This window comes from Ylistrum balloti, unplaced genomic scaffold (genome assembly GCF_031769215.1).
Source record: "Ylistrum balloti isolate Yb309-2 unplaced genomic scaffold, AGI_CSIRO_Ybal_v1 Utg370208, whole genome shotgun sequence".
Taxonomy (NCBI): domain Eukaryota; kingdom Metazoa; phylum Mollusca; class Bivalvia; order Pectinida; family Pectinidae; genus Ylistrum; species Ylistrum balloti.
In genome coordinates, this window is record NW_026782179.1 from 1,775,993 (window position 1) to 1,795,596 (window position 19,604).

The following is a 19,604-nucleotide window of genomic DNA, read 5'->3' on the forward strand; positions in this document are numbered from 1 at the left end:
ACTAAAAAATTAATCATTATTCCTAGATGTTCACATCATCAACCTGTTGTTAGCACTTTTGGTTGCTAGTGTAACTAGGAACTCGAACATGAAATTTAGGAAAATGGCAAACTCATTAACATATTTAGGAATTCATTCCTACTGTAACTGATCACACCGTATTATTTCCTTGATAAAATGTATTTCCTTACCAGTTATGGCAACAATAATGGTTTCTGGTTGTTTGATATTTACTGTTGCCATAATAATGAACAGAAGTGCTTGGTTGAGATTGCCTTTGGGTTCAAAGGTGCTAGGTCAATTGATCTCAAAGTTGAAACAGTGCTTTCTCTGTTCATTTTGCATTTTTGTCAGGCAGATAGTGGGTCCATCGGTGTTCTTGTTTTCACCTTTGACTTTTATAGGACAAAAACACCTTTTAAGGCATATCTGCTATACTTTTTGGGAATCCTCAAATTAGAAGTAGATCACTGACATTGAAGCGTATGGTGATATTCATCAGGAAAAAACAATTTCTGATCCTCTGTTTTATCGATCAAGATTTGTTAGTGGTCATCTCTGCAGAATCGATTGTTTACGCTGAGAAGGCTGCTACAACCCATATTTAGAAATTTGCCCTTCTGAACCAAATATGCTTTCTCATCCTTATTTAGGGATTAAATATTTTGCATATAACTTTCAAGATTAGTATTTGGGTAGATCTGAGGGGAAAATCTTAACTTTTATACCAGAAGTAGGTCAGTAACTTCTATATTGTGTATTTGAACTTTGACCTTTATAAGGCTTAAATAGTTTGACTTTATGGTATAACCTTTGAGATCACTGACTATTATTTTGACCTTTTATCTAGTCAAGGAAAGAAGGTTTCACAAGAAGGTCTTCCACATTGCTAGGGGTTGAAAAAGGGATACTGTTTAAAGTTATCTAAAAATGAGAGGTTATAACATTTTGGTTTTTTTTTTATTTTGACAATTGGTATTTGTTTTATTTAAACCATAGGATAGTGATTAGCGTTTCATATCTGCTGAAGCTACCACATCTATAAATAGAATTGGGGTCATCCTTGCACCACTGTCTTTATTTATGGCTTCTTTGTAATTTGAAATGTCTTGCAGATGACACAACAAAACATTTGAAGTCAACCTGTCATTGTGTTCATGTTTGAATAACATATAGGACTTGTCTGTTAATCCAAATAAGGGTCCAGATCACATAAGTAGAATACAGAGTCCATACTAGGATCTTTAACTGTAATGATTGTTGGCAAATGGCTCAACTGAATGTAACATGACATCCTTGATACTCCAGGGGTTAAGCTCATTATCACTCTCCACACCCCTTCAGTTTGTCATAAAATGTTCTAGGAGTGCAGATAGCAATAGTGAGCATAACCCCTGGAGTGTTAAGGATGATATTTTTGTTCAGAACGCTGCTCAAAAGTTCATATATTGTAAGATCAAGGCAACAGCTAATTTTGTCAGATTCATGTCATTGAAATTTGAAAATTGTTGGATGTGTTTAGGATACATGAATTTTTCATGGGATCGAGAAACTGTTCTGTGTTCTTTTTTTCTCTTTCACCGTTTTGCTTTGGATAGCATGTAATGTTCAGAGAAGTAGCCCCTATCTTTCACATGGAGATGGAGATACCCTGTACCACAAACCTCCACCCCCTTCTTAAATGACACTTAGTGTAATAAAACGTAAAGCATGCTATTAGTTCATCTATGCCTTGGAATTTCTAGACATTCTTGTCAGTTTTAATGGTTTTACAGTCCAATGTTTGGTTTGTGTAAGTCAATTTCTCTATGGCTAATATAATAAAATTTGACCTACAGCTTCACAGGGTAAGGGCATCTAGGGATGTTTAAATCATGTCCTTGGCCCTCTTATGGCCCTTTATTTACCACATGTTGGTCTTCACAGGGCAAGCACCTCTAAGGATGTTCCCCTATGTTTAAATCTTGTCCTTGGCCCTCTTATGGCCCTTTATTTACCACATGTTGGTCTTCACAGGGTAAGCACCTTTAAGGATGTTCCAGCATGTTTAAATCCTGTCCTTAGCCCTCTTTTGGCCCTTTATTTACCACATGTTGGTCTTCACAGGGCAAGCACCTCTAAGGATGTTCCCCTATATTTAAATCTTGTCCTTGGCCCTCTTATGGCCCTTTATTTACCACATGTTGGTCTTCAAGCACCTAAGGACAGCATGTTTAAATCCTGTATGGCCCTTTATTTACCACATGTTGGTCTTCACAGGGTAAGCACCTCTAAGGATGTTCCAGCATGTTTAAATCCTGTCCTTGGCCCTCTTATGGCCCTTTATTTACCACATGTTGGTCTTCACAGGGTAAGCACCTCTAAGGATGTTCCAGCATGTTTAAATCCTGTCCTTGGCCCTCTTATGGCCCTTTATTTATCACATGTTGGTCTTCACAGGGTAAGCACCTCTAAGGATGTTCCAGCATGTTTAAATCCTGTCCTTGGCCCTCTTATGGCCCTTTATTTACCACATGTTGGTCTTAACTTCACATCCTGTCCTTGGCCCTCTTATGGCCCTTTATTTATCACATGTTGGTCTTCACAGGGTAAGCACCTCTAAGGATGTTCCAGCATGTTTAAATCCTGTCCTTGGCCCTCTTTTGGCCCTTTATTTATCACATGTTGGTCTTCACAGGGTAAGCACCTCTAAGGATGTTCCCCTATATTTAAATCCTGTCCTTGGCCCTCTTTTGGCCCTTTATTTACCACATGTTGGTCTTCACAGGGTAAGCACCTCTAAGGATGTTCCCCTATGTTTAAATCCTGTCCTTGGCCCTCTTATGGCCCTTTATTTACCACATGTTGGTCTTCACAGGGTAACCACCTCTAAGAATGTTCCAGCATGTTTAAATCCTGTCCTTAGCCCTCTTTTGGCCCTTTATTTATCACATGTTCGTCTTCACAGGGTAACCACCTCTAAGAATGTTCCCCTATGTTTAAATCCTGTCCTTGGCCCTCTTATGGCCCTTTATTTACCACATGTTGGTCTTCACAGGGCAAGCACCTCTAAGGATGTTCCCCTATGTTTAAATCCTGTCCTTGGCCCTCTTATGGCCCTTTATTTACCACATGTTGGTCTTCACAGGGCAAGCACCTCTAAGGATGTTCCAGCATGTTTAAATCCTGTCCTTGGCCCTCTTTTGGCCCTTTATTTACCACATGTTGGTCTTCACAGGGCAAGCACCTCTAAGGATGTTCCCCTATGTTTAAATCCTGTCCTTGGCCCTCTTATGGCCCTTTATTTACCACATGTTGGTCTTCACAGGGCAAGCACCTCTAAGGATGTTCCCCTATGTTTAAATCCTGTCCTTGGCCCTCTTATGGCCCTTTATTTATCACATGTTGGTCTTCGTTGGTTAGATCTCTATGTTAATGATTTCTAGAGTGGTTTGTCTGTTCCTTGCAACAATGAAGTACTCTGAATATAGTAATTATTAAAGCTGATAAGTCAGAGGTAAAGTCAACTCGAACATCATGTTTGTTCTGCACCAAACCATATAAATTGAAAATTAAGATGGGTTGCTTGTCTAACGAAAAAATATATGATCAAAGAATGAAATGCTATCAGAACGTCATGGTTTAATATGTTGAACTTAAATACAAAATGTAGAAGTTATCACAAGATATTACTGTATACTGGAAAAAATGAGTCATAGACAACTCTACTAGAGAGAATAAAAAAAACTGACAAAATTTTTACATATATTGAACATTTCTAAACTTGCTGATAATTTGTTAAAATTATTGAAATCATGGAGATAGAATTTTGTTTTAATCCTGTATTATTGCTGTTTGATATTAGAGTTGTTACCGGTCATATACAAACTATTTAACTCTCACCTTCATCAGAGGTCGCTTTTGGCCAAAGTTCTTCTAACTTAGCTATAGTGGACAAAAACTCTATATTCTGATTAGAGGTATAGTTACAATGTGAATTTTATTGACATTGTATCTTTTGATATAACAAGGGCACTCTGAAAAAATGATGACATTGTGTTTTGAAATTGAAAACAGAAAAATATAAGCTCACCTTATCTTACCTTTAGAATTGATGTAAGATTTTACTTGAATCAATTTACTAGGATCATATAGGTTCATGATAATTGATTAGCTATATAGTACATTCATAAAATAAAGCTTGTAGTTTAGATATAACAGCCTTGATCACTAAATTTCACAGGTTCGTTTGGAAAAAAGACTGTACTAAACTTAGGATATTTTGTCTCCAGAGGATTGAAGTGCTACTGAAACTCTTGCTTCAAGAGTAACTTGACCACCGTGCAGTTTTTTTTTCTAAGATGAAAAAGATCACTTACATTAATATTTTCAGCTAAAAAATGTTCGAAAAGAAATTTCTTGAACTTATCCATGTCATATGACTCTAGCATGAAATAATCCTTTAAAAAGTCTTCTGCGCAAATTGAAAAATCCAGGCAGTCAAGTATGTTATGTAAAGTTTAAGATATTTTTCAGGGGATGTTATGATATTTTGACTATTAATTTAATGCACTAAGTGCCACAAAGTGTCAACTGTAAAAGCAGATGACCTTGATTTAATGTTTTTTCTAAGATTTAGAAGTAAGTATTCTCACACATCTTTCTGATATCATCAATAATCTTGAGATAGTTAAAGACTTAAAAACACAAGTCATGGTTGCCTCACCATGAAGTTGTCAGGAGCATATTCTAGCATAACTGTTCATTCTTCTGTCTACCAAGACTTCAAATTTGTTTTTTGTTTCTGGGTAAATATTTTCTTTAGGATGGTGACCATTTTGGCACAAGTTTTTCTTTTGTTATAACTTTGTTTTGTTATTAAACTTTGTGTTAAGCTCCATTCTTTATTTTGATAATAATATTTGTTTGTGTTTGCAAACATTTTCTAGTTATAGAGTTTCACTTCACTTGTATGGATGCTTGGTAAATACTTGGTAATCGGTCGGTGATATTAGCGAATATCAGCTGGAATTTGAATGGCAAATATAACGTTACAGTTTTGATAAGCTACTCAAAATTCACAGTGACTTGATCAGATGCAATATTATTCATTCACGGAAAATATATTTGAGACCAATATAGGGGTAGGTGCACTTGTCGGGTAAAATATGGTATCAATTTCAGAGACTTTTAGATTATCTCCCCTAAATAAACTAGTACATTGTATGTACATTTTGATACTGAAGATTTCCTCAAACATGGGCACATTGGAAATGGAAGCAGAAATAAACTCATAAAACAATTCCTAGTTATAACTAGTTTTATCAATGTGTTGTGGGGGGTGTTACCTGTGCTTGTTTACTTCATTAATTTGACGACATTTTGGATGTTATTTGAATGACCTGTGAGTTTTCTACGGTGGAATATTAGCTTACATTAAATTAAACTCTTTTCAGTAAGCTTGATTGATATTGAAGAAACTACATTTAATTATCTTTTCAATCAGGTAATGATCAGTTACTTTGACAACGCCTTTTAAGGAGGTCAATATTTTTCTGTTTACTATATCCATGCCTGGATCATGTGACATTGATATGTTAAGAAGGGGTACTGCCAGACCATGTGGGTTTTTGCTAAGATACTGCGGTTTCTTCCCAGAGTAAGAACCTTGCATGCTTCTATCAAGGTCATCAAGAGTGATTGATATAAGCTGGAAAAACTTGTTTCGCAATTGATAAAAAATGAATAAAGTTGATTTATTCATCGCTTATACCATAAATTACTTCACAGATGTTGTATGTGTGGTAATCTACCAATTTAAGTAATCCAGAAGAATTACCATGCATTTTTTCAACAGAAAAATTGCATTGAACCTATGGTAACCTATATTTGAATATGGTGAAATCTGGCTTCATTAAAGCAAAGAGTGAGAATTTCTTGCAGAGAAAATAACTCAGTCATCTCATTGAAGATTGGCTATGATATAGTCTTCAGCCACAAGTGTCTATAAAGTCAAGCTTCACTGTATCTAATAGAAGAAATCATGAGAGGCACTAAACACAGTGATAAGCTGATGGAACTTGAGTATGAGTGTACTTGATGGGAAGGTGATGACATCATGTGGAGTCTCCAGTTGGATTCCTGACGGCATGAGTTAGGGTCATTGGACTATCAACCATATATCGTCAGTTATGGTGCCAAGCATTTTCAGTTCAACAAGTAATCAATCTTACTGTGGATTCCTCTGAAAATCGACGGAAAAAATAACAAAAAGATATTTTTCAGCTAAAAAAAAGATCACATATGGCTGCATGTAGATGGTGGCCATATGAATGTGTACCATGATTTAAATAATAGTGTTTCAGTTTTAGAATTTATCTATCTGATGTTTAACTAAAGAAATTATATCAATAATTTTATGAAGAATTTATTAAAAAATGATTTAGTCAACTGAAAAAGACAGAGAAGGAATTATACTTCTATTTTCATGCGATAGCATCGGAGCATTCATAAGCTTGAGCACATTTACAGGACTAAATTAAATCTGCATTTTCTGAGAACTATTAAGTGCAAATGATATGGTGATTCACAGAATTTTGTAGCTGCAAAAGTGGACATTTCCCTTAATTTTCTTTATCATTTGGGAATAAAAATGTATTACACTTCAGCATTTTACTATCATTAATTGTTTTGTACCTCTACTCTTGTTTGAAATGTCATTTTATTTACTTTTGACTTATCCATCTTGAACACTGCCATTGTTCAAGGGTCAGCATAAACAAAACAAAACAAAATATATCAATTTTGTCATGTTGCTAAAATAGACATCAAACAGATTGGAAAAAATCAGTTTTTGGAACGGAATCAGTTGATCGTGTTTTTTGTAATCTCTTTGTTCTTTTACCACACAGAAACCAGTCGCACCAATGCCAGAAGTTGGAGCCCAAGAATGGAAAAACGAGGTTTGTTTGACATAAGTTTACCAAGCAGTTGTGTTACACATAAACTAAACTTGGATTATGATTGAACAATGTTATTATAAAATAAAGCAAAGAGAACAAAGGAGAATTTGAGCTTTAAGGAAATAAGGTTCTTAATTTCCAAGTTTTGTTATATCATCCTTTTACCAATTTATGGTAAGTTAAATTCACAACCATCAGAACTGTCAATGGATCAGTGGATGACTGATATAGAGAAAGGAAGGAAGGAAAGAAGGAAGGAGGAGGGAAGGAAGGGATGGGGTAAGGGATGACGGATTTATGGTAAGGAAGGAATGGGGCTAAGGGGTGACAGATATAGAAGAAGGAAGGGATGGGGTAAGGGATGACAGATTTAGGAGAAGGAAGGGATGAGGTAAGAGATGACAGATTTAGGGTAAGGAAGGGATGGGGTAAGGGATGACAGATTTAGAAGAAGGAAGGGATGGGCCAAGGGATGACAGATATAGGGTAAGGGGTTACAGATATAGAAGAAGGAAGGGATGGGGTAAGGGATGACAGATTTAAGGTGAGGAAGGGATAGGGTAAAGGATGACAGATATAGAGTAAGAAATGGATGGGGTAAGGAATGACAGATTTAGGGTAAGGAAGGAATGGGGCTAAGGCATGACAGATATAGAAGAAGGAAGGGATGGGGGTAAGGGATGACAGATTTAGGGTAAGGAAAGAATGGGGCTAAGGGATGACAGATTTAGGGTAAGGAAGGAATGAGGTAAGAAATGACGGATTTATGGTAAGGAAGGGGTGGGGTAAGGGATGACAGATTTAGGGTGAGGAAAGAGTGGGGTAAGGGATGACAGATTTAGAGTAAGGAAGGAATGAGGTAAGAAATGACGGATTTATGGTAAGGAAGAGGTGGGGTAAGGGATGACAGATTTAGGGTAAGGAAGGAATGAGGTAAGAAATGACGGATTTATGGTAAGGAAGGGGTGGGGTAAGGGATGACAGATTTAGGGTGAGGAAGGAGTGGGGTAAGGGATGACAGATTTAGGGTAAGGTAGGGATGAGGTAAGGGATGTCAGATTTAGGGTAAGGAAGGGATGGGGTAAGGGATGACAGATTTAGAAGAAGGAAGGGATGGGGTAAGGGACAGATTAAGGGTAAGAAAAGAATGGGGCTAAGGGATGCCAGATTTAGGAGAAGGAAGGAATGGGCCAAGGGATGACAGATATAGGGTAAGGGGTTACAGATATAGAAGAAGGAAGGGATGGGGTAAGGGATGACAGATTTAGGAGAAGGAAGGGATGAGGTAAGAGATGACAGATTTAGGGTAAGGAAGGGATGGGGTAAGGGATGCCAGATTTAGGAGAAGGAAGGAATGGGCCAAGGGATGACAGATATAGGGTAAGGGGTTACAGATATAGAAGAAGGAAGGGATGGGGTAAGGGATGACAGATTTAAGGTGAGGAAGGGATAGGGTAAAGGATGACAGATATAGAGTAAGAAATGGGTGGGGTAAGGAATGACAGATTTAGGGTAAGGAAGGGGTGGGGTAAGGGATGACGGATTTAGGAGAAGGAAGGAATGGGGCCAAAGGGGTGACAGATTTAGGGTAAGGAAGGAATGGGGCTAAGGCATGACAGATATAGAAGAAGGAAGGGATGGGGGTAAGGGATGACAGATTTAGGGTAAGGAAGGGATAGGGTAAGGGATGACAGATATAGGGTAAGGAAGGGATGGGGTAAGGGATGACAGATTTAGAGTAAGGAAGGGGTGGGATGGGATAAGGGATGACAGATTTAGGGTGAGGAAGGGATGGGGTAAGGGATGACAGCTATAGGGTAAGGAAGGGGTGGAGTAAGGGATGACAGATTTAGGGTAAGGAAGGAATGAGGTAAGAAATGACGGGTTTATGGTAAGGAAGGGGTGGGGTAAGGGATGACAGATTTAGGGTGAGGAAGGAATGAGGTAAGAAATGACGGATTTATGGTAAGGAAGGGGTGGGGTAAGGGATGACAGATTTAGGGTGAGGAAGGAGTGGGGTAAGGGATGACAGATTTAGGGTAAGGAAGGAATGAGGTAAGAAATGACGGATTTATGGTAAGGAAGGGGTGGGGTAAGGGATGACAGATTTAGGGTAAGGAAGGAATGAGGTAAGAAATTATGGATTTATGGTAAGGAAGGGGTGGGGTAAGGGATGACAGATTTAGGGTGAGGAAGGAGTGGGGTAAGGGATGACAGATTTAGGGTAAGGAAGGAATGAGGTAAGAAATAACGGATTTATGGTAAGGAAGGGGTGGGGTAAGGGATGACAGATTTATGGTAAGGAAGAGGTGGGGTAAGGGATGACAGATTTAGGGTAAGGAAGGGGTTGGGTAAGGGATAACTAATTTACGGTAAGGTAGGGATGGGGTAAGGGATGACAGATATAGGGTAAGGTAGGGTTGGGGTAAGGAATGACGCATTTAGAGTAAGGAAGGGGTGGGGTAAAGGATGACAGATTTAGGGTGAGGAAGGGATAGGGTAAAGGATGACAGATATAGGGTAAGGAAGTGATGGGGTAAGGGGTGACAGATTTAGGAGAAGGAAGGGGTTGGGTAAGGGATGACGGATTTCAGGTAAGGAAATGATGGGGTTAAGAGGTGACTGATTTAGGGTAAGGAAGGGATGGGGTAAGGGGTGACAGATTAAGGGTAAGGAAGGAATGGGGTAAGGGATGACTAATTTAGGGGGAGGAAGGAATCGGGTAAGGGATGACTGATTTAGGGAGATAATTGCTTTCATAGATACAAATGTCATAGATTGAGAACCTCTCAACAGATTTAGTTCATACCGCAGTATCATAACATCAAGTTCTACCCTGTCATTACGTTCTTGTTTACATAGGAGTAGGAGCATTCATGTCTTGTAGACATTTCTATTACACAGATATACAAATGGTTTTAATTTTTACTCTTCAGACTGTAGACCTGGTCAACGCTAATATCTCAGAGGAAGATAAGATAAAAGCAATGATGTACCAAGCTAGTAAAGACTTCGATCCAGCAAAGTCAGTATAATAGAATTAAAAATGAGATTGAACTGTATGATGCTTCTCAAATGTCTTCTCATATTGATTTTGTTAATACACACAATATATCTTTACATTGTAATTCAATATTATTAAAGAATATATTAAATTGAAGCAACATATATCCAATTTGAAAACTTCTTAAATTATTCAAAATTTTTATATTGTGATATTGAACAAGAACCCAATAAAGAAATATCTAAAAAATCTCAGCCAACATCATCACCATTGCTGCCATTTCTTTAAAACAGAAATAAACATTATAAAGCTTTGATGATTTAATGTGTCTACTTACCCAGCTATATGAAGTCCAAGTATCCTGCTGGAAAGCCGTCCACTTCCTACCTCTGCTTCAAGTGTGGCAAGCCTGGACACTATATACATAACTGTCCAAACAAACCGGTAAGTTCCAGAGCGTCCTAGAAGTATGTACTGTACAGTTGGTATATGTTAAGGGGAATTGATTTCCCTGTTTTTCCAGTCCTCAAAGATGATAGCTTCAAAAATAAATAGCTAGCAAACATTTTAACAAAATATAAGGAACTTTATGTCATGTCCTAATACACAGATACCAACATGTAGACTTACACATTGGTCTACATATAAGATAACATCCTCTCAAACTTACAAGGACAACTGTGAAATATTAACACTTCAAAATTTAACAACTATACAGCTTCTCCACTGTTCTTTAAAAAGAATGAAATATATGTTTTGAAGTTTAAAAAAACTTGATGGTAAAGAAATTATAAAAAAAATGATTGGGTGTATTGCAAAGTTACGTTTTTGACTGTTAATAGGAAAATGATCTGGATGACATCACTGGTAAACAACAGGAAGTTGTCAACCCAAATAGAGTCAAACGCTCCACAGGGATTCCTACAAGTTTTCTTACCCCTTGTGATGACAAGAATTCTCCTGGGGCTCTCCTTATGTCATCAGGACAGTATGCCGTCCCGATTATTGACAAGTAAGTCACTCTCTTTCTCATGATTTAAGACTTTTGTTCTCCTGCATCTCTCTCTATCCTAGGATTGAAGAATATATCTTAGACAACAATTAGGCCTATTTGTTACACTACTGGGATTGTTTGTTTATGATATGTGATAAAAACTTCATGTGATGCAAAAATCTTTTAAACTGTATTCCTTGATGATTAGCTTCATTATTTAAGGTATTTTGAAATAAAATCAGAACTGAAATTATGGGAGGGATGTTGGAACCAAATTCAGGCTTGGTGTTGCCATCTGGATACATATGCTGATGTGATCTTATGTGTTTTCCATCCTTGACAGGGAGGCTTTCCAAAAGGGGAAGAAGGAAAGACCACCATTCATGCCAACCCCATCAGTTGAAAAACAGGAAGTCTCTCCTGTACCTAACGAGCTCATTTGCCCTCTATGTCGTGACCTTTTAAGGGAAGCTGTGGTGATTCCCTGCTGTGGAAACAGCTATTGTGATGAATGTAAGTTGGATATTGGTGAATTATGACCTTTTCTATTTATACTCAGCCTCATTATCATGTTTTGTGTAGGAGTACTTCCACAAAATAAACAATTATAATATTGCCAATAAGATGTTGATAAGATTAAAATAAGTCCTATACTTACCATGGTTAATAGAATAGAATAAGTCATATACTTACCCTGGTTAATAGAATAGAATTAAGTCCTATTCCTACCCAGGTTAATATATTAGAATAAGTCCTATACTTACCATGGTTAATAGAATAGAATAAGTCATATACTTACCCTGGTTAATAGAATAGAATGAAGTCCTATTCCTACCCAGGTTAATATATTATAATAAGTCCTATTCTTAACCTGGTTAATAGAATAGAATTAACTCCTATTCTTACCCTGGTTAATAGAATAGAATAAGTCCTATTCTTACCCTGGTTAATAGATTAGAATAAGTCCTATTCTTACCCTGGTTAATAGAATAGAATAAGTCCTATTCTTAACCTGGTTAATAGAATAGAATTAACTCCTATTCTTACCCTGGTTAATAGAATAGAATAACTCCTATTCTTACCCTGGTTAATAGATTAGAATAAGTCCTATTCTTACCCTGGTTAATAGAATAGAATAAGTCCTATTCTTACCCTGGTTAATAGATTAGAATAAGTCCTATAATTACTGAGGCATGACCTATTTTTTACAAACACAGTACACAAATATCTAATAGTAAGAATTGATATCTATAGAACACAACCTGTTAAAAACTACACTGTGTCACTGTACTGCTGGGGATAAGATTCATCATTTAGGTATAGATATATTTTGAGAAGATGTTTATCTTGAAAACAAACAATGACTGAAAACTGTTTTTCTGAGTTTTGAAAATGTTGTAAAGATGTACTGATTGTAATGTGAAATGCTTGTCCAGGTATCCGTGATGCCCTGCTTGAGGATGACAATCACTGCTGTCCATCTTGCCATGAGATGGACTCGTCACCAGATAGGCTCATTGCTAATAATTCCCTGCGGACGGCCGTCACTAATTTCCTGAATGAGACAGGATACACAACTGTGAAAAGGAGACACATGGAAGCTAAAATGGAACAGATGAAGCAACAACAACAACGAGAACATCATCTTCAAGAACAAGCTAAGCAACAACAACTCCAAAAGAAGAGGCAAGAGGAGCAACAAGCAACCAAACCAAGGTCAAGGATGGACTCTCCACCTCCTCCACCTCCACCCCGAACAACGACCACTGCTCGTATCAGTGTGAAAACATCATCAGTACCAGAGGTTACCATTAACTCCAGGTAAGTCATCATTTATTCAGGAAGAAAATGTACAACACTTTCAGAAATAAAGAAGTTTCAGAAATATTTCAGTTGGGTCACATTTATGAAAACATATTGCATAGTGAAGAATATTCATTTGATGCCGCAGTGAAAACTATGAAAAAATTCCCAGTACAAAGTATTTGAAATCATCATTTAGTGCACCTTTGTCAGGCCAAATAGGAATTTTTATATTTGTTATAGATCTGATTTTGAACTAAACAAGATCTGAAAGATCGGAAAGGATTGTTAACTCAACCTTTTATGATGGCACGCAAGGGTATTCTTCTACATCTGCCCAACCATTGGGGTTTTCCCTGCATAGATTTTCTTCCTAGTGTTAGACCTTTTGCCTATTTCATCCAGGTCTAAAAGAGTGATAAATATAAGTTGAAATAACTTTATTTTTTATTGTTGTAAAATAACTGAATAAATAAATAAAGAAATGATTAAATAGATATACTTTTATTATTACATGTAATGTTTACCATCAGATGTGTGATTTTTGTGTTGTAGTAAGCCTGTCACTCCAACAACATCAACACCAGTCAAGGATGAGAGAGAACCACATTGGCCAGTTGATGAGCAGCCCAAGGTCAGTAATTACTTTTAAGATATAAGTTATATACCTCATTCTTTAAGTAGAAGATATGAATTATAAATATAGCAAAAATATTTTTTCACTGAAAATGATGATTATTTAGTTTGTATTAACTGAATTATCACCATATGCTTTAAATACCTTACTTTACAAAATCATAGTTGACTATCAAGATTTCTTTTTGCAGGGTGGTAAAAACATTTTGAGGATTGGAAAATTTGTCTTCATTGATTTAAGTTTAATAGTAACTCTAGGAGCCTTCTTTAATTTTTGTTTCTCACTTTAGACTGTGCCTGTGATTGGACAAAAGGTTCCGAGTAAGCCAAACCGAAACACTCCACCACCAGCTACTGAACCCATATGTGAGTATTTAGTCTTGGATATCTTGGTTAAGGCAATTAGTCTTCTGATAATTAAAGCCATCAGGAAGTCAGTACTGTGATGAAGAGAGACAATCAGGTAGACACATCTTGGATAAGGGGATACAATGGAGGGCTACAACCACAATGAAGTTTTACTCCTTGTTAAGGGGAGGTAATTCTGTAATCTGATAGGAATCGGCAACATTTGTAATAAGTGTATACATTGAATTCAGTTTCAAGAATAAATGTTTGTTAAAAAAAATCCATGTTTTCATGACCTAATGATTTAATTAGGAAGTCTCTTATGGTCCAAGGGAGGTAAATATGTCTCCCATTAGAAAAAAAGCGAGGAAAACATTAAATATTAAAGTTTCTAATTGCATTTCAGCTGTACATGCCTCTGGAGCATCCCCTCATAACAAAGGGTAAGTATTTCATTATTGCACTATCAATAAATCACAATGAAATTTAGAAAAAAAATTCTTAACAATTAATTTAATATGTTTATACTGGAAACAAAATAAAGTAAATGCAAATCCTAAAACATTTCATCATGACATATAATTAGATTATTCTGTTCCCATATCCACAATTTGGCAAAGTTAAATATTAACATTTTTAAAGAGCATCTACAGCCAACTGGCATTTTAAATCCGAGTTCTGGGTTGATCTCTAAGACATAGAAATGATTTAAAGCAATTCAGAAAATATTCAACTCCTTCAGATTGTCAAGTTTTTTTGACTGAGGTCATAATTCTTTGATATTGATAGACCCCTACAGGAATCAGAAGGCGGGCTTCACCCGAGTATTCCGACAGCTCCTAGCTTCAGACATCCTGCCATGCAAAATGGACCTGTCAGACATCCTCCAGCTTTCCCACCTCCAGGTGTTACACCTTCAACAGGTGAGTTATGAAGGAAATATGAAATTGCAAAAATGAAATTTTGTTTGTTTGCTTTTTCTCTTCATGTTTCTTTCAGTTTACACTCACTGTCTGGCAGAATATTTCATAAATGAAGTGTGTTATGGTTTTATCATGATTAAGGGAGACAAAATGAAAAGTGCATTTCGTTTTCATTTCAGTGCCAGTACTAAATACAGCCTTACCTCCACCACGTTTACCCATGCCTGGAGGAATGCCATTTCCTCCTCACCCTGGGGTACCAGGGGGTGCACCACTGCCATTTCCACCCCCTAGAGTTCCATACCCTTTACCTATGGGAGGTCCACAGCCAATGACCAAAGAGGAATTTTACAGAACCAAACAGGAAATGTTGAGAGACGAGTAAGTCACAGTGTAAAATTCTTAAAGCTGTATTCCATCTCTATATTACTGACCAAATATTAAAATTTTTGTTTACATGTTAAACAGATTACAGATACATAAATATCTGTGTTTTGTTATCTCATCAGCAAACTTGTAATCTCCTTGTCATTGGTTACACATGGTATTGTAACTAGGGCTACACAGTGAGGGTTGCTGCCTGTAAGTGGTCTGATGAACATGTTTACAAACTTCTCTAGCTCGAATTACAGGGGTTATTTCTAATATTGACTGATCTTTCATTTCTCAAAATTGTTAAAGATATTTGCATATTCACGAGACGAATTTATTTTGAAAAACGTCGTCTTGTTATCAACAATATTGGATTGTTTTAATTTTTATAGACAAAAAATTGGACTGTGACATTTGATATCAAGGATTTTCAGCATGACAGATTTTGTATTTGATGTTGTTTAGCTTCTGTCTTTCACAAATGTCTATAAGGATAGTTGTTGGTGTTGCAGTTTGAATCCAGAGGTCATGGTTGACTACCGCCTTAAGATGATGGAGTATAAACTCGATCAGAGAAAGCGACGCTCCCGATCAAGGTATGTCTATTCAAAATAAGACAGGAAATGTCCAAAATATTAAAGTAAAAGGAGGCCAAACCTTCCTGATTTCTGATTTTGACTGCTTTCAATTCCAAGATTTATCTTGTTTAGAAAAATTTCTTAAAATTGTAACAAAAAAAATTCATCTTTCTGTATTTCAAAATTTCACCAAATATAATTTATATTGAGAAAAAGTTTTTAAAGTCATTTTAGACAAAGTGCAGTGGTGACCTATTGTGACTGCCTTTTGTCTGGTGTTGTGCATCTTTTAATTTTTTTTTAACTTCTTCTCAAAATCCCTGAACTGATGATTTCAATAAAAATTGCTAGAAACTTTCCCTGGCTAATACATGAACCAAAATTGTTAATTTCATGGTCCCTTCTACCTGGGGGTCTAAGGTATGGGACTAAAAGTGGTCAAATTGACTCAATTTTCAAAAGTCTTCTCAATACCCAAAAATGGTTGAATCAAATACCTTCATGGAGGGAAGGATCTTAAGATGCTTACCATAACTGAATTTCGTGACCGCATGGTCTCTCATTTTCCCTGAGAGAGAGGATAAATTTTACTATTTATATAGAAAATTTACAATTTTTGAAAATGAATGTTAATTTAATTTTTTTTTAACTTTGTTTAGATTATAAGTATAGGATGACACTGTGATTGGCATGCATATATTAACCCTGACTAACCCCCAGGGGCTTAAAGCATATCATCTGAGTGTTACAATCCTCTAAATTACAATTTTCTTTATGGTGACGAGAATAAGAAAATGTTTAGCTATGAAGATTTATATTTCTATTGTAACTAGTTTGTCATGTTATAATTGTCGTTGGATTAAGTACACTGAAGGCTATATTTACTTTATCATATCTTTTATTAAATAAAATTAATGAAAGTCACTTGATCTTTCTGCCAGATCGCTGTCTCCTAGAAGGTCACTCTCAAGAAACAGAAGTCGAAGTCGATCGAGGTACAGATCAAGAACCCCACCTTTACGAAGACGCACACGATCCAGAACACGCACTAGAACTAGATCAAGAACCCGTTCTAGATCCCGTTCACGACTAAAGTATTCACGCAGTCCAGCCCCTCGTCGTATTCGATCAAGATCTCGTTCAAGATCAAGATCCAGATCAAGATTGAGGTCAAGATCGCGATCAAGGTCACGTTCCATCTCCAAACCAAGACGACTTAGATCCCGTACAAGATCCCGGACACGATCTAGGTCAAGATACCGTTCCAAGACCCCACCTAGATATCGGACACGAAGTAGGTCAAGGTCACGATCAAGACCACCTCCAAAATATCGAACAAGGTCAAGAAGTCTAACACCAAGACGAAGGTCTCGTTCACGTTCAAGATCACCTCTACCAAGGTACAGTTGGTCTCGATCACGATCTCGCAGCCCTAGATACAGACGTAACTCTCCAGGTTACCTCCCTCCCAGAAGGTCAAGGTCACCACTCCCTCGCTATCAACGATCTCCACCACCATATTACAGGGATGACTATTATCGGCCACCTGGAAACTGGTCCCCGCCCCCCAAAGGCTACAGATCTCCACCCCAGGGAAGACAAACTTTCTCTCCACCAAGATTCCCTGGTCCACCACCACCTTACTACGGTCAGAGGCCAGATGATCATTACAGGTATGGATGAATTTAAACTTGTCTACTTCACTGATTTAACTAGCTTCTGGCCTGCTTGTATCTCAATTGTCAGTTTTGTAAATGGAAGTTGAAACACCATTAACAACTAGAGTTTTAAAAAATCTATTCAGGTTTTGTATATAACATTACTGCAGCCATTACAGAATGTTAAGGGAACTGTGTTGATATACTAGTTGTATATACTACAGGGATAAGTGGCCAAATTTCACCTTTGATAAAAAAAAAATATGAAATGGAGGGGGAGGGGACATTTAAAAATGACAGCATGATATTTGAACTATTGCTTGTTTTCACAGAGCCTATGAACAGTACTACACAGATTATTATGGCTACCCACCACCACTCCCACCCCCAGGGCCAGGGCAGTATGACATTCCCTATTACGGCAAGCAACAGTACAGACCAAGATCAAAGTCACCCAGGGGCCGTATGGAATCAAGAGGCAGATCCCCCAGGGGTAGGGGTCAGGGGAGAGGACAGTTAGATAGACCAAAATGGGACAACAATAAACCACTCAATAAACCTGGCAAGAATGAGAGCAAGCAAGAAAATAAGAATAAAGATGAAAAGGAAGATAAAAAGAAAGAGCAGAAAAAATCTCAAGACAAATCTAAAACATACAAGGAGCAAGAGGATAAAAAAGTCAAAAATAAAAGTGTCGACCCAAAGAAAGAAAAACCAGTCAAGGCCAAAAAAATAAAGGAGATTGGACAGAAAATAGAGGTGGTGACAGGTGTGAAAAAATCGTCTGGAGTAGGCTTAACAACAATGTCAAAGAAATCCATTCAAGGTAAGACTGTCGGAGATGGGGTGAAAAAATCAAAGCCAGAAAGGAGTGATGAAAAACTGAACAAAAAAACTCAGCGAGAAAAACATTCTGACACAGTGAGTGAAAAATCTGATATAGAAAAGAGAGAGACAGCTGTGAAAAAAATGCAGAGGGACACTATTGAGGATAGGGAAAAAGTGAAATCTTCAACTCAAGAACCACCAATTAGTAAAGAAAATAAAGTGCCTGCAAAGAAAAAAATCAAAGACAGACAGAAGGATAAAAATGACGAGGATGTAAAAGAAGAGGTGAGAAATGTTTCAACACAAAAAACATTTAAAAAGGCACAGGTGAAACAGGAACCCAAAGATGATTCAGATGCTGAAAATCCAGCTGAAAAGGTAAAAAAAGTGAGAGAAAGGTTTTATGAGGATGATGATGAACTGCGGAAAAAGATAAGAAAGGAAAAATTTAAAGACTTCAAAGAGAAAGAGACGGGCAATCAAGATCAGCTAAAACAAGTTAAGAAGGAAAAATCTTATGCTCATGATGAACTTCAAAAGGAAAGGCCTCTTTTAAAAAGATTGAAAGCAAAAAACTCTGAGTCTGATGCTACGCAAAGCGATTCTGCTCCAGAAAGTGAAAAGATCCGTCGTAAAATGAAAACAAAACGAGTATCAGAGATAGAGAAAAACGGCAATGAAGATGCAGAGGACGATGAGAGCCCAGCCAAGAGGCAAAGGAGGGATTATGAACAGGAGATGGATTATGAGAAACCAAGCAGATCTGAAAAACAGAGACATAAACAAGTTCAGGAAAACAGGCTTATATCTAAGTTGGAGGGTAGGAAATCTCGAACTTCACAGGAGAAATCTTCAGAACGGAAATCGTCAGTGCCCAGAGAGGAAGGGTCAAGATCCCCTAAAGAAAGTAAGAAATCTCGAAGGGCTTGGGACAGTCAGTTGGATGAAACAACAGGACTGAAATCCCAGGGATCTCGTAAAGATCATCAGATATCCAAACTTGAAAGTGTCAAGTCTCGTATGTCACGAGATGACTTTTCTGGCCCAAAGTCAGTTGTTGAAAGTAAACTGCGGGTGTCGAGAGATGATGAACTCATGCTGTCACCCCCAGAACTCTCTAAGTGGGAGAGAGATGACTTCTCCAGTGATCACTCCCCTGAACCACGCAGAAAACACAAATATCAACATGAGAAACAGTCACTTCCCAGGTAAATTTACTTCTGTATTGATTTCATTTTAATTTCTAATATAATGTCTCTAATGCAGTTACTGAAACAGACTTCTTCATTTTATATTCGATAGAGTAAGAGAGCATTGACTATGCAAATCAAATTCTTACTTGAGTTGTCAGATATAATAGATCTAATTTTTCATTGCTCATTTACAAAGTACAATGTACTTCATACTTGTCAATAAAAAGTGTTCATAATTTTGTTTCATTGATCAAATTATAGGAATGGAATTTCCAACAGTAACAGAATTCTTTTGCGTTTTCTGAGATTTAACATATGATATTTCT

General features: G+C 37.1%; 1 protein-coding gene across 1 annotated transcript in view; it reads left to right on the top strand.

The window, feature by feature from the left end:
- Positions 1–19,604, top strand: part of LOC132551591 (E3 ubiquitin-protein ligase RBBP6-like) — a 33,309-nt gene that overhangs the window by 10,178 nt on the left and 3,527 nt on the right. Inside the window, exons 5-18 of the mRNA XM_060215746.1 lie at positions 6,891–6,941; positions 9,878–9,966; positions 10,287–10,389; positions 10,788–10,957; positions 11,283–11,452; positions 12,376–12,760; positions 13,298–13,376; positions 13,669–13,744; positions 14,133–14,169; positions 14,516–14,649; positions 14,829–15,030; positions 15,534–15,617; positions 16,541–17,272; positions 17,590–19,293. Coding sequence (XP_060071729.1) covers positions 6,891–6,941; positions 9,878–9,966; positions 10,287–10,389; positions 10,788–10,957; positions 11,283–11,452; positions 12,376–12,760; positions 13,298–13,376; positions 13,669–13,744; positions 14,133–14,169; positions 14,516–14,649; positions 14,829–15,030; positions 15,534–15,617; positions 16,541–17,272; positions 17,590–19,293 — 4,016 coding nt within the window. The remainder of the gene's footprint in view (positions 1–6,890; positions 6,942–9,877; positions 9,967–10,286; positions 10,390–10,787; positions 10,958–11,282; positions 11,453–12,375; positions 12,761–13,297; positions 13,377–13,668; positions 13,745–14,132; positions 14,170–14,515; positions 14,650–14,828; positions 15,031–15,533; positions 15,618–16,540; positions 17,273–17,589; positions 19,294–19,604) is intronic.